The sequence below is a fragment of the Trachypithecus francoisi genome, unplaced genomic scaffold, assembly GCF_009764315.1.
Source record: "Trachypithecus francoisi isolate TF-2019V2 unplaced genomic scaffold, Tfra_2.0 Lachesis_group5, whole genome shotgun sequence".
Lineage (NCBI taxonomy): Eukaryota > Metazoa > Chordata > Mammalia > Primates > Cercopithecidae > Trachypithecus > Trachypithecus francoisi.
Window position 1 is genome coordinate 14,170,005 of NW_022681470.1, and position 22,579 is coordinate 14,192,583.

General features: G+C 41.6%; 1 protein-coding gene and 1 long non-coding RNA gene across 4 annotated transcripts; one reads left to right on the plus strand and one right to left on the minus strand.

The window, feature by feature from the left end:
* Positions 1-6,958: 6,958 nt before the first annotated feature.
* On the minus strand, positions 6,959-16,061 carry LOC117076771 (cytochrome c oxidase assembly factor 6 homolog). 3 transcript variants are annotated; one of them, XM_033200622.1, is made up of 3 exons: positions 15,814-16,061; positions 15,118-15,277; positions 6,959-7,280 (listed from the first exon to the last, which is right to left on the minus strand). In XM_033200622.1, exons 1-3 carry the CDS (start codon positions 16,023-16,025, stop codon positions 7,185-7,187), a joined length of 468 nt encoding a protein of 155 aa, XP_033056513.1. In that variant the 5' UTR covers positions 16,026-16,061; the 3' UTR covers positions 6,959-7,184. The 3 variants fall into 3 exon arrangements, with proteins under 3 accessions (XP_033056513.1, XP_033056514.1, XP_033056515.1); XM_033200623.1 differs by having other exon boundaries at positions 15,792-15,933; XM_033200624.1 differs by lacking the exon at positions 15,814-16,061 and adding an exon at positions 15,652-15,785.
* LOC117076772 lies at positions 15,955-16,684 on the plus strand. Its single transcript, XR_004434471.1, has 2 exons — positions 15,955-16,112; positions 16,277-16,684. It is a non-coding gene; the product is annotated as an uncharacterized LOC117076772 (long non-coding RNA).
* Positions 16,685-22,579: the final 5,895 nt, after the last annotated feature.

Here is a 22,579-nt window from a genome sequence, read left to right on the forward strand (position 1 = left end):
CACACTGGGGCCTATCATGGGGAGGGGGGAGGAGGGAGGGATTGCATTGGGGAGTTATACATGATATAAACGTCATGCACATGTATCCTAGAACTTAAAGTATAATTAAAAAAAAAAAAAAAAAAGAAGGAATTGAATTACTCCTGTATATCATTATCGAAACAGAATGGAACCTATAAGTGTTGATTGTTTCTGTTCTTTTGATTTTTTTCTCTGGCATTTATTACTTAATTATTTATAACTATTGATCACTCCCCAGCAATGAACTTCAATTATATCTGGGTCCTTTTTAATAATATTTAAATTTGAGTCCATTACCTGTAAATATTCTCTTCTGTAGTTTTCTTTAGAAATAACTTTTGCAGAAGGGTTGCAAAGACAGTACACAAAGTTTTCATACACCTTTTACCCACATGCCTCTAATGTGATCTTAATAACCATGGTAACCTTCATCAAAACTAAGAAACTAACCATTGATAGTGGTTCTCTTCACTAGTCTATAGGCTTCATTCAGGTATCCCATTTTCCACTCTGTTTTCCACTCTGTTTTCTGCCCCAGGAGCCAACCCAGGATACCACATTGCATGTCCCCTTAGTCTCCTCATATCTCTGACAGATCTTCAGTCTTTCCTTGTCTTTCATGACCTGGGCACTTTTGAAGAGTACTGGTCAAGTATTCTGTGAATGTCCCATAATTTGTGTTTTCTCATTAGACTGAGGTTGTGGGTTTTAAGGAAGAACATGCCCGTGGTCAGGTGCCTTCCCATCGCATCGTGTTAGATGGCGCATGGCACTAGCAAGATGGACCACCCCCATCATCGGGTGAAGGCTGCGCTTGCCACATTCTTCTCTGAAGCTGCTACCTGTCCCCTTCCTCAGTCTGTTAAAAGTGAGTGACTAGGCTGGGCGCAGTGGCTCACGCCTGTAATCCTAGCACTTTGGAAGGCCGAGGCGGGCGGATCACGAGGTCAGGAGATCAAGACCATCCTGGCTAACACGGTGAAACCCTGTCTCTACTAAAACTACAAAAAATTAGCCGGATGTGGTGGTGGGCACCTGTAGTCCCAGCTACTCAGGAGGCTGAGGCAGGAGAATGGTGTGAACCCAGGAGGCGGAGCTTGTAGTAAGCCAAGACCGCGCCACTGCACTCCAGCTGGGGCAACAGAGGGAGACTCCCATCTCAGGAAAAAAAGAAAAAAGTGAGTCACTAAGCCCAGTCTATACTAAAGGGTAAGGAATGTAAACTCTGTGGTGGGGAGGAGTATCAAAGAATTCAAGGGCCCTTGTTAAAATTACCACAGTAATTCATATTTGGGGGAATACTTGGACGCTATGCAAATTACAAGCCCTGTCAGTGGATGGAGCTAGGGGATCTGTGTATGTCTACCAACCCATGTAGGTACATATCTATAGATGTTTCTGCCTTTATCAATCTAGACAGGTGAACATAAACGTGACTTTGTACTGATATCTCTGATACCAATCCAGCACCACAGGATTCATTCTAACATTCACCTCTTGCTTTTACCTGCTTTTTCTGACATAGACCTGGTTCTCATTATCTATATTTACTTATTTGTTCAATCCTAATATGAACATAGTTTCAGAATTGCAAATTTAGCAACTGCATACAGTTTTTTTTGCCCATAGCCTTACAGTATCTGGTCAAAACACCATTTTCCAGTTACTTAGGTCAGTCCCTTTCTTACCCACCTCTTTGAAAAGGGTTATGTCATGTATTTTATAATACAACTAGACTCATCACAACCTGCATTCCATATTGTAATCCCCTCAATATCCTGGTTGATTTTTTTTTTTTTTTTTTTTTTGAGACGGAGTCTCGCTCTGTCGCCCGGGCTGGAATGCAGTGGCCGGATCTCAGCTCACTGCAAGCTCCGCCTCCCGGGTTTACGCCATTCTCCTGCCTCAGCCTCCCGAGTAGCTGGGACTACAGGTGCCCGCCACCTCGCCCGGCTAGTTTTTTGTATTTTTTAGTAGAGACGGGGTTTCACCGTGTTAGCCAGGATGGTCTCGATCTCCTGACCTCGTGATCCACCCGTCTCGGCCTCCCAAAGTGCTGGGATTACAGGCTTGAGCCACTGCACCCGGCCGATTGATTTTATTTTAATGTGCATTCAGGATCACTCTTTGTAGTGCACAGTCTGGGTTTTGACAAGTGTGAACTCATGGATCTGTCACCACAGTGCCATAGAGAACAGTTTTGTCACCCAAAGTTTACTTGTGTAACCCCTTCATGGTCAACGCCTTTCCTCATCCCAACCATTGGTAACCACTGATCTGTTCTCTATTCTTCAGTTTCACCTATGCCAGAATCTTATGAATGGCAGCATATACTATGTAGCCTTTCGGATCTGGCTTCTTCACATAGGAAAGTGCATTTAAAGCTCATCTATGATGTGTGAATCAGAAGTTCATTTTTCCTTATTGCTGAGTGGTATCCCGTGGCGTAGATGTATCACAGTTTATCCACTCCTCTGTTTTAGGCATCTGGTTGTTTCAAGGTTTTGGTGATTATGAATAAAGCTACTTTGAATAAATATTCATATACAGGTCTTGTTTTCAGTTTATTTGGTGAAATACCTAGGAGTGTGATTACTGGGTCATAAGGTACGTGTATGTTTAACTGTAAAAAACTATTTTCCAAAGGGGCTTTATTTTTTGCATTTCCAGCAGCAGAGAATGACTGTTGCTCTGCATCCTCATCAGCACTTGGTGTTGTCAACTTTTTAATTTAAGCCACTCTAATAGGTGTGTAGTGATTATATCATTGTGGTATTAATTTGCATTACTCTAATGTTTAATAATGTGGAGCATCTTTTCATATATTTTTTAGAGTATACCTTCTGAGATGTACAAAATCTTATCTTTTAAACTGGATTTTCTTATTTTGAGAATTACAAGATTTATTCTGGATACAAGTTCCTCATAAAACATGATTTGCAAATATTGTCTCTCAGTCTGTAATTTATCTTCATTATTTTAAGAGTATCTTTTGCAGAGCAAAAGTTTTTAGTTTTGATAAAGTCCAACTTAGCTTTTACTTGTATGGGTTGTGCTTTTGATGCTTTATCTGAAAATTCATTTCCAAACACAAGATCATGCAGTACTTCTTCATATTTTCTTCTACAAGTTTTATAGTTTTACTTTTTACATTTAGATCTATGATCCATTTTGAGTTAATTTTTGTACAAAGCGTGGGGATGTTAAAGTTTCTTTTTTGGTGGGTTTGGAAACCCAATTTTTCTAGCACTATTTGTTGAAAAGATGATCCTTTCTGTGTTGAAATGCCTTTGTACTTCTGTCCAGACACGGTTGACTATTTGTATGGGTCTCTATTGTTCCATTAAACTGTTATCTTTCGTATTGCCCATACCATACTGTTGATTACTATACCTTTCAAATAAGTCTCGAAATCAAGTAATGCGAATCCTCCAACTTTGTTCTTTTTAGAATTGACTATTTTAGTTCCTTCACTTTTCCATATAAATTTTAGAATCAGCTTGTCAATATCTACAAAAAAGCTTATTCAGGTTTTGGTTGGGGTTGTATTGAACCTATAGATCAGATTGGAGAGAATTTAAACATATCTTAACAATAGTGAGTCTTCTAATCCATGAACGCAGTACATTCATCCCTCAGTATCCATGATGGATTGGCTCCAAGACTCTCTGCAGATACTAAAATCTGCAGATGCTCAAGTTTCTTATATAAAATGGTATAGTATTTGCATATAATCTATACATATCCTCCCTTATACAGGCATACCTCATTTTATTGTGCTTCACAGATAATGCATTTTTTACAAATTGAAGGCTTGTGGCAACCCTGTGTCAAGCAAATCTATCTGTGCCATTTTCTCAGCAGCGTGTGTCTCTCTGTTAGGTTTTGCTAATTCTCACAGTATTTCAAATGTTTTCATTGCTTTATCTGTTATGGTGATCTGTGATCAGTGATCTTTGATGTTACTTTTATAATTGCTTTGGGGTGCCACAAACTGCACCCATATAAGACGGTGAACTTAATTGATAAATGTGTGTTCTGGCCGGGTGCCGTGGCTCACGCCTGTAATCCCAGCACTTTGGGAGGTCGAAGTGGGCGGATCCCTTGAGGCCAGGAGTTTGCAACCAGCCTGGCCAACATGGTGAAACCCCTCTCTACTGAAAATACAAAAATTAACTGTGCGTGGTGGCACGTGCCTGTAGTCCCAGCTACTCAGGAGGCTGAGGCAGGAGAATCACTTGAACCCAGGAGGCAGAGGTTGCAGTGAGCTGAGATTGTGCCACTGCACTCCAGCCTGGTGACAGAGCAAGACTCTGTCTCAAAAAAAAAAAAAAAAAAAAAAAAAAAAGGGTGTGTTCTGACCGCTCCTCTCACTGACTGTCATCTCTCTTTCTCCTCAGGTCTCCCTATTCCCTGAGACAACAATATTGAAATTAGGCCAATTAATAACACTATTGATGGCCTCTAAAGTGCTCAAGTGAAAGGAAGAGTGGCATGTCTCTGGCTTTAAATCAAAAGCTAGAAATGAAAGAGCTTAGTGAGGAAGCCATGTCAAAAGCTGACACAGGCCAAAAGCTAGGCCTCTTGCACCAAATGCTTAGCCAAGTTGTGAATGCAAAAGGAAAAGTTCTTGAAATTAAAAGTGCTACTCCAGTGAACACATAAGAAAGTGAAAATCTTATTGCTGATATGGAGAAAGTTCTTCTGGATAGACGATCAAACCAGCCACAATATTCCCTTAAGCCAAAGCCTTATCCAGACTAAAGCCCTAATTGTCTTCATTTTTATAAAGGCTGAGAGGTAAGGAAGCTACAGCAGAAAACTGTGAAGCTAGCAGACATTGGTTAATGAAGTGTGAGGAAAGAAGCTATCTCCAAAAAAGTGCAAGGTGAAGAAGCAAGTGCTCATGCAGAAGCTGCAGCGAATCATCCGGATCTAGCCAAGATCACTGATGAAGGTGGCGACACACACAGATTTTCCGTGTAGATGAAACAGCCTTCTTTTGGAAGAGGACGTCATCTAGGACTTTCAGAGCTAGAGAGAAGTCAATGCCTGGCTTCAAAGTTTTAAAGGACAGGCAACTTGTTAGGGGCTAACAAGGCAGCAGGTGACTTCAGGTCAAAGGAAGGAACTGCAGATGTGGTGGAAATAACAAAAGAACTAGAATTAGAAGTGAAGTCTGGCCAGGTGCGGTAGCTCATGCCTATAATCCTAGCATTGGGAGGTCAAGGTGGGCAGATCACTTGAGGTGAGGAGTTTGAGACCAGCCTGACCAACATGGTAAAACCCCATCTCTACCAAAAAATACAAAAATTAGCCAGGTGTGGTACGCCTCTATAGTCCCAGCTACTCGGGAGGCTGTCGTGGAAGAATCGCTTGAACCCGGGAAGCAGAGGTTGCAGTGAGCCGAGATCGCACCATTGCACTCCAGCCTGAGTGACAGAGTGAGACCCTGTCTCAAAAAAAAAAAAAAAAAAAAAAAAGCCTGATGTGACATTTGCCATTTGCTGCAATCTCATTATCTTGAGTGGATGAGAAGTTGCTTCTTATGGATATGAGCAAAGAAAATGATTTCTTGAGATGGAACCTATTCCTGGTGAAGATGCTGTGAATAGTGTTGAAATAACAAAGCATTTAGAATATGACATACACTCAGGTGATAAAGCAGCAGCAGGGTTTAAGAGAATTGACTCCAATTTTGGAAGTAGTTCTGCTACAAGTAAAATACTATCAAACAGTATTGCATGCTACAGAGAAATCTTTTGTGAAATGAAGAGTCAATCAATACAGCAAACTTAATTGTTAAGAAATTGCCACAGCCACCCCAAACTTCAGCAACCACACCCCTACCCTGATCAGTCTGCAGCCATTAACCTCGAGGCAAGACCCTCTACCAGCAAAAGGATGACAACTCGCTGAAGGCTCCGAGAATCTTTAGCATTTTTTAGTAATAAAGTATTTTAAAATTAAGGTATATACATTAAGTAGACAATGCTATTGCACATTTACTAGACAACAATATAAACATAACTTTTATGTGTACTGGAACACCAAAACATTTGTGTAACCCACTCTATTGTGATACTCACTTTAATGCAGTGGTCTGTAACCAAACCTGCAATATCTTTGAGGTATGCCTGTACTTTAAATCATCTCGATTACTTATAATACCTAATACAATGTAAATGCTATGTAAATAGGTGTTACACTCGATTTTTAAATTTTTATTATTTTTACTCTTTTGTTTTTCCTTTTCCTGAATATTTTTTGTTCGGGGTTGAATCCATGGATGCAGAACCCGCAGAGCGCCAACTGTATGCCTCTCGATTTAATTTGATGTAGTCTCCTTCCAAGTGTTTTCTAGTTCTCAGCATACAGGCCTCCATATATTATATTTATACCTAAGTATTCCTTTAATTTTTTTTTGGTGCTATTCACAAATGGTATTTTTAAAATTCCAATTGTTTATTGCTGGTATATAGGAATATAGTTTTCCTTATGTATATTGTCCTTGTTTCCTGCAACGTTTCTGTGATTGTCTTGTAGTTCTAGGAGCTCTTTCTGTGCATCCATTGGTACATTCTGTAAGATAGTATTACATGTGAGTAGAGCTGGTTTTAGTTCTTCCTTCCCAGTGTGTATGCTTTTTCTTTTTTGTCTCACTGAACTAGCTAGACATCCAGTTACTGTCCCAACATTAAGTGTGATATTAGCTATGGGCTTTTTTATAGATGGCTTTTATTATTTTACTTGTATATTTTAAGTTCACCCTTCTTCCTTATAAACCTTCCACAAACCCTCATCGTTTCTCACTTGGGCTGTTGTAGTAGCTCTTGCCTGCATTAAAATGCTAACTCCCATTTATTTCACTTCTGTGTATATTATAAATTTCATCTGCGTACCATCCATCCTCTAATTAAAAAAAAAGAAAAAAGCACATGTGTTTATAACAGGTTTTACTTTTTTTCTTAAAAAGAGATTTCTTACTAAATACCATTATATTTCAATTCTTCACAGATCTGGTTCTTGATCATCTTAATTATCAAGTGTCGGATACAGGGAACAAGTATTGAGGTTCACTATCATTTAAACTACTACTGTCCCATAGTCAGTGGAGCTTTTTTTAATGTCCAGAAAGAAGACTTTCAATCTTTATGAATAACCTAGGATTTTGCAGTTGTTTTCGAAGGCTCAAATTGTCCTGCTTCAAATTTTTCTTTGAATTTTAAGTAGTCTCTTCTTTTATCAAAATATTTTATCTGTTGAAAAAAAAAAGGATTTGAAATAAGGGCAAGTTATGCAGCGTAGATAAGCAAAAGCACAGATTTAAATGTAACACATTATTCAACATAAATTTAAGTGATTTATATTCTAGAATCATTTTCAATTGAGGCATTTGATGAATACGTCTCTGAGGAGAGTGTAGACCAGTGACTTCTAATCCTTTTTGGGTTTTAGACCATGTTGAGAATTTGAATAACCCAGGGACCTTCTCAAGAAATGGACCCATGTGCACACAGGTCAGGCTTGCAGGCAAGTTCCGAGGCCACAGAGAGCTCTCAGGTACGTCAGAAGGCTTCAGATGTGAACACATTGGACCATTTTTTCTTTCTTCTTCTTCTTCTTTTTTTTTTTTTTTTTGAGACAGAGAATCTTGCTGTGTCACCCAGGCTGGAGTACAGTGGCGCAATCTCAGCTCACTGCAACCTCCGCCTCCCAGGTTCCAGCTATTCTCTGGCCTCAGCCTCCTAAGTAGCTGCAATTACAGGCACCTGCTACCATGCCTGGCTACTTTTTTTGTATTTTTAGTAGTGATGGGGTTTTGCCATGTTGGCCAGGCTGGTCTCGAACTCCTGACCTCAAGTGATCCACCTGCCTAGGCCTCCCAAAGTGCTGGGATTTACAGGAGTGAGCCACCATGCCGAGCCTGGACCATTTTTCTTACCAACTCTAAATTCATCTTCATTGTCAGACTACAAAACACTAGCCTTTCTTAGGATTTAATTCTTAAATATTTCAGTGGTGCTTGTAAGTAAAAATTAGCTTGGACTGCAAATGTAAAAATCTGCCCTGCCCTGTATCAATCAAGCTGGGATAACAGACATACAAAGTTAGCTGAAAGGAAACATGTCTCCCGAGGGCGTACTACAGCCACGGAGTGTGCTGCTAATAGATCCGTTATTTGAGTGACTACTGCTTTCTTATTCACTGAGAAATCTTGTTTTCTAAAATCCTCAACTACTAGAAATTTGCTGTTTGAAGTCTTACCTGTAAGAAGGAAACATCCCACTTTTGTCTAGAAGATCTAAGGCACCTTGACACAGAAGCAGCCTTGATCTCCAACTCAGCTTCAGAATGTCAAATAACATTTCTCAACATGAACATGACACTCCATCTTTTAACTTCAAAGAAGAAAACCCTCGTCCATTTTTCAATCCAGAGCTGATGATGACACCTATGCTTTGTACTGAGGCTGTCAAAACACCATTTCATTTAAATTTTACCTAAACTCCATTCTTCCCCTAAACTTCCAACAACTCTCTTTTTCTTTATTGGTGAGATGTCCACAGTTCCTCTGGTGTGTGGTCTTCCTGGTTATAAGCATTCACAAATCAGACTACAGATGCATCCCTGGTGGTCTCCGGCTGATTGGGCTAGGATGGATGTTATATAAAGGATCCCAAAGGAAGAAGTGGACAATGCCCTTAACGTTTTTGTGACAAATTAATAGATGTTTGCATCTCCTGTCACATCTCCAACTGCCTAAGACAATGCCATTTAGAGGTCCTACTGACACTGCAGTCCCAACTTGTCCAGAACTTTGCTCCTCTCCAAACATGTTTCTCCTCTAATACCTATTTCAATGAAGACATCACATCCACCTAGACACTTAGATCTCTTCTCTCCTCTTCACTGCCCCAGCGCAAATCCTCATCATTTCTCACTTGGGTTGTTGTAACAGCTCTTTCACTGGCTTCTCTATTTCCAGGCTCAACCATCGTTAATCCACCTGTCCCAGGCTGCCAGAGTATAATCTTTCTGAAACCCAGATTTGATCAGGTCATTTGCTTGTTTGAAGATCTTTTAAGGTATTCATATTGCCTTTAAGGTTTGTAAGACAAACAAGGCCACGGATGGCTTCATCCCAGGCCACATGTCCATCCTCTCTGAATTTACCAGCAGTCACTGAACTGTTTGTCCTACAGAACTGCCCCATGCTCATTTCCTGTGCATCCTGATTCCATGCCTTTGCATAGTATCACATTCTGCCTGGAAAGCTCTCCTCCCTAGCCCTCACCTTCTCTTTCAAACAGCCTCAGACCCTCAACACATGGTCCTTTCTCTAAAAGGCTAATGAATCAAGAAGGATTCATTGAGAAATAGTGTATACACATAAGCGAGTGGTCTCTAAACCACTGAGTAAGACCCGGGACAGTAGTGTGAATGCCAAAATACTGGGATCTCTGAGACATTTCAAAGTTTTATAGAAAAAAAAGACAATATGTGAATTTGATATTAAGATCACAGATCTTGGATATTTGGTTGCTCTGTTTGTGGAACTTTGTTAGATGATGCTAGAATGACAGGCCTGATCCCTGCTCCTAATTTAGGAATAGGAGCCTTTTTTTTTTTTGAGACGGAGTCTTGCTTTGTCACTTGGGCTGGAGTGCAGTGGCCGGATCTCAGCTCACTGCAACCTCCGCCTCCCAGGTTCATGCCATTCTCCTGCCTCAGCCTCCTGAGTAGCTGGGACCACAGGCGCCCGCCACCTCGCCCGGCTAATTTTTTGTATTTTTAGTAGAGATGGGGTTTCACCGTGTTAGCCAGGATGGTCTTGATCTCCTGACCTCGTGATCCGCCCGTCTCGGCCTCCCAAAGTGCTGGGATTACAGGCTTGAGCCACCGCGCCCGGCCTTTTTTTTTTTTTGAGACACAGTCTCACTCTGTCACCCAAGCTGAAGTGCTGTGGCGTGATCTCAACTCACTGCAACCTCTGCCTACCGGGTTCCAGTGATTCTCCTGCCTCAGCCTCCCAAGTAGCTGGGACTATAGGCACGCACTACCATGCTGGGCTAATTTTTGCATTTTTAATAGAGAAGGGTTTCGCCATGTTGGCCAGGCTGGTCTCGAACTCCTGACCTCAGGTGATCCACCTGCCTTGGGAGTGGTGGCTCACGCCTGTAATCCCAGAAGACTTTCAATAGGACCATTATACAAGTCACACTGATGAGTGCTATAAAATAGATATGTGAGTACTAGAGAGAACTAATTTGTTTTTGTAACAGCTAGCATATCAGTTGTATGGCATATTTATTTTGTAATAAGCATGTATTTGTGGTGTTTTGGGATAGAATTATTCATTCTAAATCCCAATTTCGTGGTACTATTTTTATCTTTATTTCGTGGCTGTAACATCAGCTAAATAAAAGATCCAAATTTTGAAATCACAGACATTCAAATCCTCTCTCTACTACTTTACTGGTTGGCTGGTCTAAGACATTATTTTACCTTTCTGAGCCTTAGTTCCTATTGTATAAAACAGATCCAACAGTACCTCACAAGACTGAATGAAAATTAAAGGCAACAAAAACAAAGCGTCTCATTCAGATTGCACTCAAAAGATATTTCCATTTTCTTGCCCTCCCGTGTGCCTCCCCACACTTATGCACACATATCTCTGGAAAAACTTTTCAGCTTTTATTCTATGGCAGTTGGGTAGGACTTTGACAAGGTAATACTTGAAAAGAGAGTACAGGTGAACAGCGAGCAAAGAACCGACAGTGAAGGGGAGGCGGAGAAATAACTCAGTTATGCACTAAGAAAGAACAGTGTTGCAGAAGAAAATGGGTGTAAATGGGAAATGGGCTATCACTGTCAAATGTTGCAGAAGTCAATGGGAATAATTTACTATATTATCTGCTTCCCTTCTTTGTTACAGTCATCTACAACTTTGCAGGTCACCACCTGATATGGTTAGGCTTTGTGTCCCCACCCAAATCTCATCTTGAATTGTAATCCCCATAATTGCCACGTGTCAAGGGAGAGACCAGGTGAAGGTTGAATCACCGGGTAGTTTCTCCCATGCTGTTCTGGTGAAAGTGAGTGAGTTCTCATAAGATCAGGTGGTTTTATAAGTGGCTCTTCCCCCTTTGTCTGGCACTTCTCCTTCCTGCCGCCTTGTGAAGAAGGTGCCTTGCTTCCCCTTCACCTTCCACCATGATTCTAAGTTTCCTGAGGCCTCCCCAGCTATGCTGAACTGTGAGTCAATTAAACCTCTTTCCTTTATAAATTAACCAGTGTCAGGCAGTTCTTTATAGCAGTAAAAAAACGGACTAAAACACCATCATTTTCTCCAACAATACTCAGGTCACAACTCGTGGGTAATTTCAATGTCCGCATACTGATCTTTTCAATACCATGGCCTCTCAGTTCCTTGACCTCTTCAATGATCTCATCCTCCAACCTACCTTACTCCCAGGATCAAAGCTTGTATCTTGTCCTCATAACAAATACAACTCTTCCATAATTCCAATTGTGAGAATCCCATTCTCCAACCCCTACGAACATTCTCTCTTGGACTTAGTGCCAATAGCCCATCAGTCCCACCACCTTTCCACTGATTGTCATCCCTCTCATGGCCTCATTTCCCTCCTTACTCTTAAACCCAGAGCTCTCCAATGGCTTTCTGTATTACTAAGAGTAAAAGCACCAACCATGGTCGGGCACAGTGGCTCACATCATAATCCCAGCACTTTGAGAGGCTGAGATGGGCAGATTGCTTGAGTCCAGGAGTTCAAGACCAGCCTGGGCAACATGGCAAAGATCACACCACTGCACTCCAGCCTGGGCAACAGAGTGAGACCGGTCTCAAAAAAAAAAAAAAAAAAAATTAAAAAGTACCTCCCTGGCCTCCCATCTCTTGGCTCTAACTTTTACTATTCTTCCTGTCCCTTAAACACATTTTTTTTTTTTAAACAAAAAAAACAAAAAAAAAACAGAGTCTTGCTGTGCTGCCCAGGCTGGAGTATAGTGGCATGATCTCAGCTTACTGTACTCCAGCCTGGGCGACAGAGTGAGACTCTGTCTTAAAAAAAAAAAAGAGAGGAAGAGATTGGACCTCTCTCTCTCTCTTCTCTGCTGGGTGAGAACACAGCAAGAAGGTGGCTGTCTACAAGCCAGGAGGAGGGCCCTCATTAGAAACTGACCATGCTGGCATCCTGATCTCAGATCTCAAGCCTCCAAAAGTGTGAGAAATAAATTTCTGTAAGGTATTTGGTTATGACAGCCTGGGCTAACATGGGTATCAACACATAAGCTGGGACTTCAAGCCATGGCTGTAAACAGGATTGCCTTAGACGAGTGAGTAGCAGAGAAAGGAGCTCTAATGAACACGGGCATTTAGCACACTCACAGGACGGCATTTCAAAGAGTCGTGGCTGCTAGACATGAATGAAGAAACTGGGTGAGAGAACTGTAAAGGGACCCAAGGAGACAGAGCTTTTGTATTTAAGTAGACTTGAATTATAACTCAGTTTCTAAAACAACATGAGACTTGTGCAAGCTATTTTCACGGATCCTGTTCTTGCACAGTAGACACACGGAGAAGTATGTGGGGTCTGGAATCAGACTACTGAGTTCAAATGCAGGCTCTGTAACTACAAGTGACTTCATGTCAATGTGCCCTTACCTCTAAAACTGCTAAGAGAGTTCCATGAAGGATAAAGAAGATAGATGACACATTTCAAGTGTGTAGACTCTAGAGAGGATGTACTCAATTTATGTTAGCGGTGACTATGACGTAGTGACCCGGAGAGAGGTTGGGGCCTCAGGGGATGGCACCCAGTCTGCTTGAGTGGGAGAGATGTACCATCAAGAACCAAATGGCTGGATGTAAAAACCCTTTCTGACACACAGACTGGAAGCTGCCCTGGAAGTGTGGGAGTGGGAGCCATCAGGTTGGAGAAAAAGCAGTGGGTTTCAGGAGGAGAGAGAGGATAAAAGTGGGATCAAAGGGGAACTCCAGCTTTAACCTGGAGTTCCTCTCAATGCATCTGTCTAATAGGAAAACTACAGATGTACAACATTTTCTGCTGGAATCATTATCTAATTCAATCAGAGTCCCATATTGATCAGTTTTCAGTTTACATGTCAAGTTATGTATTTTGTCTTCATAACAATCCCATGCGATAGGCTGTATCAGGCTGGTTTTACAGATGAAGAGTTCATCTAAAGCAATGTCTGGCCAGATGTGGTGACTCAACACCTGTTAATCCCAGTGCTTTGGGAGGTTAAGGTGGGAAGATCACTTGGGCCCAGGAGTTTGAGACCAGCCTGGGCAACATACTAAGATCCTGTCTTCACAAAATATTTTTAAAAATTAGCCAGGTGGCCAGGCATGGTGGCTCATGCCTATAATCCCAGCACTTTGGGAGGCCGAGGTGGGCGGATCATGAGGTCAGGAGATTGAGACCACGGTGAAACCCCATCTCTACTAAAAATACAAAAAATTAGCTGGACGTGGTGGCGGGCGCCTGTAGTCCCAGCTACTCAGGAGGCTGAGGCAGGAGAATGGCATGAACCCGGGAGGTGGAGCTTGCAGTGAGCCCGGATTACGCCACTGCACTCCAGCCTGGGCAACAGAGAAAGACTCCATCTCAAAAAAAAAAAAAAATAATCAGCCAGGCATGGTGCCAGATGCCTATAGTGCCAGCTTCCTAGGAGGTTTAGGCGGGAGGACTGCTTGAGGCCAGGAGGTCAAGGCTGCAGGGAGCTATGATCACGCCACTGCACTCAAGCCAGGGTGACAGATTGAGAACCTGTCTCTACAAACTAAAGAAAAGAAAAATAAAGTAATTTCTGTTCAATGTGTTCATCCCCAGCTCAGCCACCAATACGGACCCCTCCCTGCATCACAGCCTTCTTTGTGGCCTCCTTCAAAGTCTCTTAAAGGTTTGAGGTATGAGAAGGTAAAACCCCTAAAACCACCCCAACTCTAAAATTATCTGTTTTCTAACTACACAGTATATTTTGGAGCAGCATAAGATAGTGAAAAAGCACAGACAAATCCAAGTTCAAATCCCACATGAGCCAGTTAGGACTGCCTTAAAACTACAGTTCTACCATTCACTGAGTAATAACAAGCGAGTCACTTCAATGCTCTGAACTTCAGTTGCCTCCTCTGGAGATAGAGAATAACATCTTGCTCTGTGGCCCATGCTGGAATGCAGTGGTGTGATCTTGGCTCACTGCAACCTCCACCTCCCGGGTCCTGGTTCAAGTAATTTTCCTGCCTCAGACTCCTGAGTAGCTGGGATTAGAGGCACATACCACCATGCCCAGCTATTTTTTTTGTCTTTGTATTTTTAGTAGAGATGGGGTTTCACTATGTTGGCCAGGCTGGTCTTGAACTCCTGACCTCGTGATCTGCCCGCCTCAGCCTCCCAAAGTGCTGGGATTACAGGCGTGAGCCACCACGCCCAGCCAACAGCACCTATCTTAACAGGTATTGGTGAAGACGAAAATGTCAAGCACTTAGCACACATGGCCACTTACTAACCTCAGTAATAGTCCCCTTTCCAATCCCCCCTCATACTAAGGGCAGGGAATACAGTGCTTGAATGCCTGTCAGGGAGACAGAATCTACCATATGAACCTTTTTTTCTTCTACTTACCAAACTCCTTTCTTTGTATTTTGGGTATATGATGACTTAAAGGATTTTGGGTGAGCAACTGGGAATGTTTTATTTCTGATAGTAGCTCTAGGCCAATTAATTTTGCCAACTCCTGCCCAAGATTAAATACTACCCCTTCAGAAGATCCTGGAAAAGTCTACCCGTTAAATGAACTGGAATTTTTTGGTTATTGTTCATACGTTTGTTGTGTTTTTCAATGCTCTTTAATGTGTCAGTTGACATTCTCCAAAGATCTACCTGATGTACATGCATCAAATAAGGCTGGATTACCAGGCAAGGTTTTCTCTGTGCCTCAAAGAAACTGTTAATTGACATGCCTCAGAGAGTGCTTCATGTCAGCCTACCACTCACAGTATAAGCTCGATGTATCTTAACAGGGAAGAGAAACACATCTGTGACTTACCCACTGTTGGGGACAACTTGATTCGAAAGAGCTTCTTAACTTCTTGCATTGAGAAGCATCCTCTAAGTTCTCATCTAAACACTTCCAGTACTCATCTCTGGCCCCCCAGCAGACCTGTCTTTCCTTCATAGATGGGGCTGCCATTCCTACTGGGATGAAGCTGTTGGCCAAAATAACATTTGAGATTAACAACGAACTTTGTAATCTGAAGAGAAGGTAAGGAAAGAGGAAAACTCACTCTCCTCTTCCTTTAAAACTAAAAAAAAAAAAAAAAAACCCCATGCTTCGGGATTTTGATGATGCAACTGAACCCAATCAGTTCTCGGTGGCAGCATAAGACCACTCGCTCTTGAGGCTTATCTCACACTGTGTGATTTGATCCCTGCTGGGGCGGCAGTGTGGGCTAAGAAAGCCTGGCTGAGAACTGTGGCTCTGTCCCAGTCGCTTAGGGCAGTTCATTTATTCTCCCCGAGGCCGTTTCCCACCAGTAAAGCGGGGACAGCAGTGCCTAGTTTACAGGGTTACTGTTCGAACCTAAGCGCTGTAGAAACAGGTGTGCAGGGGCCACAATCACCAAGCAGATGACTGGAGTGCCACGCCGTTTTGCACAACAGGAACCCGTGGCTCGGGGACAGTAAGGGACCTCCCGGGCCCATACTCCATGCGCGCCCCACCCGGACCCCTCAGCGAGCCGACCTCTCTGCCCGCCCACGTCTGGCTTCCTTCCGATGTCGACGAGAGGAAAGGGTCACGCAGGCCACCAACCGGCGGTGGAGGGCGCGGTGCCAAGTCCTGCCACCGCAGGGTCGCCCCGCTGGCTCGAGCTCTAGAAGAGTAGATCTCCCCAACCGCAGAAAGCAATTCACTCGGCGAAATCGCGGACTCTTTTGACCCTTCCGGGCTACCATTTATATTCTAAAGAGGGGCGGGACTTCCTGTTTCGCTTTTCTCGGTAGGACTGACTTCCGGCTTTCAAGGGCAAGCAGGGTATATACGTATGTATCGTCGCACAGACTGTCCCGGAAGGCTTAATGGGCTAGTCCCGCGGGACAAAGCGAGCCGAGGGTTTTGTGTGGAAATTTGCACCTGAGAGTGCGAGAACTGGACGGAGTGTTGCAGAGCCGCGATACGTTCTCGTTTTGTTTTGTTTTTGATACAGGGTCTCGCTCTTCCGCCCAGTCTTGAGTGCAGTTGTGAGAACACGGTTTACTGCAGCCTCAAAATCCTGGACCCAAAAGATCCTCCCACCTCAGCCTGCCTCCCAGGTAGTTGGGACTACAGGCGCACAACACCATCGCTTCTTGGATTAAAAGAAAAGGATGAAACGGGCCCCAGAAAGAGGCGGTGACGTCCCCGAACCCATGGCAGGGGAGTTGGGAAAATAAATATTTGTATTGTTACTTCCCTATTTGTATTGTGGCTTTTTTTTTTAACCCCCGAAACAGCAAGGTATTTTTAAAAGGGATGAAGAGAGTTGCTTCGAATGTTTTGAGATGTTATTTTTAATACGTGAGTTAATATCTTAGAAACAAAATGAACAAGAAAAAATAAAAATTTTAGAAAATATGCGTTAATATCTCAGCAGAATCTTTATTAAAAAGCGTGTTTATAGTCAGTCATTTGGCACCCCGTTCTCTTAATAGATGCCATCTGTTCCACCATCTAGTTCTAAAACGTTTATATAAGATAAGCAATTTACAATTTTGCACTCAGTGCAGTTTGAGCCATTCCAAATTCAATATATGCAGACTTCAGGGTGGCGATGTGAGGCTAAGTACCACCAACTATGTGTTCTGCAAGAAAGAAAGTATTTCCCCCATAGTTAATGCACTCTAATGGCGAAGTTACTTTAGCTTTACCAGAGCCACCCCCTTCTTTTACATCATGTCTATTGACGTCGGTTTACATATAGATGTCTTTTAAATATGACTGATGGGATATAAAAGGAAGGAAAGGAAAGAGTCTTAGATGACTTCTGAGTCTAAAAAGGAAATGTGTTTTAAATTTAAAATTTATATGTACCGAATGAAAAATACATACGAAACAAAGTGAAGCGACAGAATTAGAAAGAACAAAAAATGCCTGGTCATATTGGGTCATTTTCACAGGCCTTTCTCACTAATTGTTAAGACCAGCAAGAGAAAAATTAAGAAGATAGGAAATGTGAATAACATGATGTACAAACGACGCAATTAATATATACAGAACAACACGACCAAAATCAGAATGTAGTTTTTTGAAAGCAGACACAACACATCACCACAGTCAACCACATACTTAGTTATAAAGCAACTCAACACATTTTGAAAATTGAAATAATTCTCATTTTTTACTACAGTGCATTTAAGATAGAAATCAATAAAGAGCTGTAAAAACAACTCGAATAACAGACAGAGTCGATGGTATTGAGAAAATACTTTGAACTGAACCATAAAATACAATAGCAACACCTGTGGGATGAAACTAAAGCAGCACTTAGAGAGGCATTTATAGCCATAATTAAGTATATTAGAAGAGTCTGAAAAGTCTTGAGCTGAAAATCCCTTTTCAAGACGTTAGTAAAAGGACAGCAAAATAAGACAGAAAATAGAAGGACAGAAATAATGTTAAGAACAGAAATTAATGAAATGGAAAATAAAAGCAGTGGTGTACCACAGCCAGCCTGTACTGGCATGGGAGAGCCAATTGTGCACACCTCTTGGCAACTCCATGATCAATAACATCAAATAAGTAGCTTGAAGTCACCTATGATGGGACTGTTTACACTACGGAAATCAACAAACAAGCCAGGATTTTGTTTTATGTTTGGAGCTAATTCACTAGCACACCACAGCATAGAATAGGTTGAAAGAAACCAAAAGCTGATTTTTTTGGGAAAAAACTAATTAAAATTGGCAAACATCTAATAGCTATAAAAGGAGGGATGTCAACAATCTTTACCAAGAATGGAAACTAGAAATACTATAGACATCAAAAAAGTTCGATAATCTTGTAAACAATTTAGTGCAAATAAGATTTAGATGACTATACAAATTTCAAGAAAAACAAGTAACTGACTCAAAAGTAGAGAAACCATTAAGTAATTTGAATGAGAGTGAAGAATCTTCATACACACAAATCCCAGGTACATGGCTCCACCAGTAAGTTGCTAAAAGCTTTGAAATAATTCCATTCTTACTGAATAAGGCTACCATAACTTTTGTACTAATTGTAAAATCCCCAAACCTCTGAAATACCACTTTGGAACTCATTTGATGAAAAATATGCCTTAAAGTAACATGAGACTCTTTGTAGTTGTTATTAACGTTATCACTTAGGTGACTGCATATGTTTTTCTGTAGAAATATTAGTGTATTTCATTATGGGTACTGTCCCAGTTCTTGTTGAGAATATTATACAATATATGTTGTATGTTTCAAACTAGCCTTCTAATATTTAAAATGTTCTATATTTCAAACATCTGGCTCCAGGGATTTCAGATAAGTTATGTGGACTTATATGAGAAAAAATATTTATGACATAGGTTAAGAGGAATTTTTAGCCATAAAGGAAAAGCTCAGTAATTATCAAATGATGTGGCCGGGCGCGGTGGCTCACGCCTGTAGTCCCAGCACTATGGGAGGCTGAGGCAGGCAGATCATGAGGTCAGGGGTTCGAGACCAGCCTGGCCAACATGGTGAAACCCCGTCTCTAATAAAGACAAAAAAAATTAGCCGGACATGGTGGTGTGTGCCTGTAATCCCAACTACTCAGGAGGCTGATGCAGGAGAATTGCTTGCACTCAGGAGGCATAGGTTGCAGTGAGCCGAGATCATGCCATTGCACTCCAACCTGGGCGACAGGGCGAGACTCTGTCTCAAAAAAAAAAAAAAAAGATGTATTACATACATAAAAATATTGGGCTACATAAAAGTAATGGACTTTTGTTTACCAAATAATACCATGAAGCGAGTGAAAAAGAATTAGTACCCAGAATATGCAAATAACACAAAACAATAAGAAATAGACTTGCCCATTTTGAAAATGGGCAAAAAGCTTAAATAGGCACAGCACCAAATGCAAATGACTAATATATGAAAGGACCAACATTCTCATTAGTAACTATAGAAAGGAATATGAAGATAACAATGCAGTACTATTAGACATACACCAGATCAAAAAAAATTTTTAAGTCTGACAGAAACAAGTTTTAAGGAAGAAGCAACGAATATCCTCATACACTATGGTAGCATAAATTGATACAATCAGGGAAAACAGTGTGGCATTATCTAGTAAGATTGAAGATACACATTCACTGTGACTCAGCAACTCTACAGAATTTCCTGTACATGTGCATTTTTGTAATAGCTGAAATCGTTATAAAACCCAAACTTGTATCAATAGAATGGATAAATTATGGTAGTCATACTGTGAAATGCAATAGAGCAACAAAAAGAAACAAACGATTATCTACAATAACATGGTGAATTGCCATACTGAGGCAACCAAGGAATACAGAATGTTTCCACTTACATAAAGTTCAAAAACGGGCAGAACTCTACTATAGTGTTTAAAATACAGTCAGAAGTAGTAAAACTATAAAGAAAAGCTAAGAAATGGTTATCACAAATGTTCCTCTCTAGGGTGAGAAAGGAGACATGATCAGGGAGGGGCACATGGGGTGGGGGAGCTCCTGGGACGTGGAGAATGTTTTATATATGGACCTGAGTGTTCGCTTTATAATTATTCTTGAAATAAACTGTATATATATGTTTTTTCACTTTTCCATAGGAATGTATATCTCACAATTTCTAAACAAATAAAATGAGTAGTTGACCTGAGGAAGGTCATCTTTAATAAATTTGATTTACAGAAAGGTAAAAATAGTGGTCATACAGAACATTTGTAGTGTGGTTACTAAATTTTTAATGAATTTAATATCTTAAGTGCTCTTCGAGGTCAAAAGTTAGTGGTCTCTAGTGCTAAATGCCACTGTGCACCTAAGCGATTCCTACTGGTCTGTGGTAAGCCTAAGGGATAGACAAGGAACATATTACCAGAGAGATGCAGTGAGGTGCAATAACATCCCCCACCTTACCTCTGAAGAAGTCTGTAGTTCAGCAATTGGGAAACGCTGGTTTCACTAACAGAGCAAAAACAAACTAGAAGAGACGAATTTTCAGGTGCTGATAAGAAAAAGAAAATTAACACAGGATAACAATCGCAAAGACCATTTCACCTTATAAAATCTTAAAGATTAAAATGGAAGAATGTGGGTGCCATAAAATGATTTCAAGTGTGCTGTTTTGATACAAAGAGGGTGTAATCACCCAGCCTATGTTTGGAGGAGAGAGGAGGCGAGGAGGAGTCAGTGTGAAGAGGTGGAAGACGTGTTGTGCTGGGTTGCCATCCAGAGGAAATTTCGAGTGGGTGCTCTCTAGTCGGAATGAAGTAGATCCCCAAACCACTGGTGGGCAGGGCCAGACAGACCCAGCCGCACTGAAAATGTATGTGTTGTTTTTCTGTTGCTGCCCACAGACTTTTATTTATAATCTGTGCTGTTACAAAGCAGTTATCACAGACACCCACTCACGGACACAAACCGGAGAATGATTCCCTGGACTTCAGTGTTGCTACAGCGATTTTCTGAATTTCTTCTAGCTCTCTGTGCTGTCTCCTTGCCTTCCCCAACCCCCTTAACTATAGGTATGTGCCAAGATGCTGTCCCTTCATTTCTTTCTCTCGTGTCCTCTCTCTCTCTCTCTCTCTCTTTCTCTCTCTCTCTCTCTCTCTCTGCATTGTTTTAGTTGGTGAGTCGATTCACTCTGATAGTTTCGGTTAGCACTTCTGTCACAAAGACTTGCAAGACTATGTTTTGGTCCTTAAAAGAACCTTTGTGACAGTTTTCTTGTTCCATATCCCTACTGGATATCTTCACTTATCTTTCCATCCTTCCAAAACGTTCAGAACTGGACTCGGTATTTTCTCTCTAGAAGCGCTGCTCTTCTTAAGCTGTTCCTTTTCATCAGTTCCACAAGTCCTTTGTCTTCCCGTTTGAAGCCTTCCAATTCTCTCTCATGCTCCCTGCTCTGTATTTACACAGCCAATTCATTTCACAGACATTACGCATCTGTGCGGTGCCAGCCACCATGCTACGCCTTGGGGATAAAGACAAGAGGCCGGTGGCTCACGCCTGTAATCCCAGCACTTTGGGAGGCCGAGGCTGGCGGATCACGAGGTCAGGAGATGGAGACCATCCTGGCTAACATGGTGAAACCCCGTCTCCACTAAAAATACAAAAAATTAGCCAGGCGTGGAGGCGGATGCCTGTAGTCCCAGTTACTCCAGAGGCTGAGGCAGGAGAATCACTTGAACCCGGGAGGCAGAGCTTGCAGTGAGCCGGGACTGCGCCACTGCACTCCAGCCTGGGCGACAGAGCGAGAAAAAAAAAAAAAAAAAGACAAATAAGGTAGATCTCAGCCTTCGAGAAGCTCGGTCTAGTGGAGGACATGGACCATATTATCCTCTAATAAAGGGCAGTGAGAGCTATGATAGAGGCAGGCACCCAATGCAATGGGTGTCCAGAACAGGAGATTGCCCAGAGAACTCAAAAAGGGGAACACAGGCGGTGTTAGAAACAGCACAGTGGAGTGGACAAGAGTATTGCGTTCAGAGGCAGACTAGGCTTGAATTCTATCTCCTCCAATGTCAAGCTGTGCAATCTTGGTCGGGTTACTGAATCTTTATATACATTGGTTTCCTCAACTGAAAATGTGGATGGTAATATAGACCTTAGGTTTCTAGTGAAAGTTAAATGAAAGTTAGTGAACTTTTAAATGAAAGTCTAGTGAAAGTTAAATGCCACGCAAAGCACTTAGAACAGTGTCTAGCACATTCAAAAATTTCATTAATTCAACACACACACACACACACACCCATATATATAGAGAGAGAGAGAGGGAAGGAGAGCACTTACTATGTGCTGTTTTAGGGGCTTGGGTGACATCAGAGAACATATAGATAAAAATTTCTACCCTCATGGAATGTGCATTTTAACAGGGAGACAATAAGCAATAAACGTAAAAAATAAAGTATGTGTAGTATGTTAGGTAAGTGTTATAGGAAAAAGAAAAAAGAAAATGTTAATTATTAATATTACTGTATTATAGAGGTCACTTCCTCTTAGACGTAAAGGAAGAGAAACCTTATAAACAGAATGATGTTTCATCTCATCTAAGATGCATTCATCATAAGTTGCACCATTATTATTATTTTTCTTTTTGAGACAGAGTCTCACTCTGTCCCCCTTGGCTCACTGCAACCTCTGGGAGCAGATTCAAGTGATTTTCCTGCCTCAGCCTCCTGGGTAGCTGGGACTACCAGGCGCCCGCCACCTCGCCCGGCTAGTTTTTTGTAGCTTTTAGTAGAGACGGGATTTCACCGTGTTAGCCAGGATGGTCTCGATCTCCTGACCTCATGATCC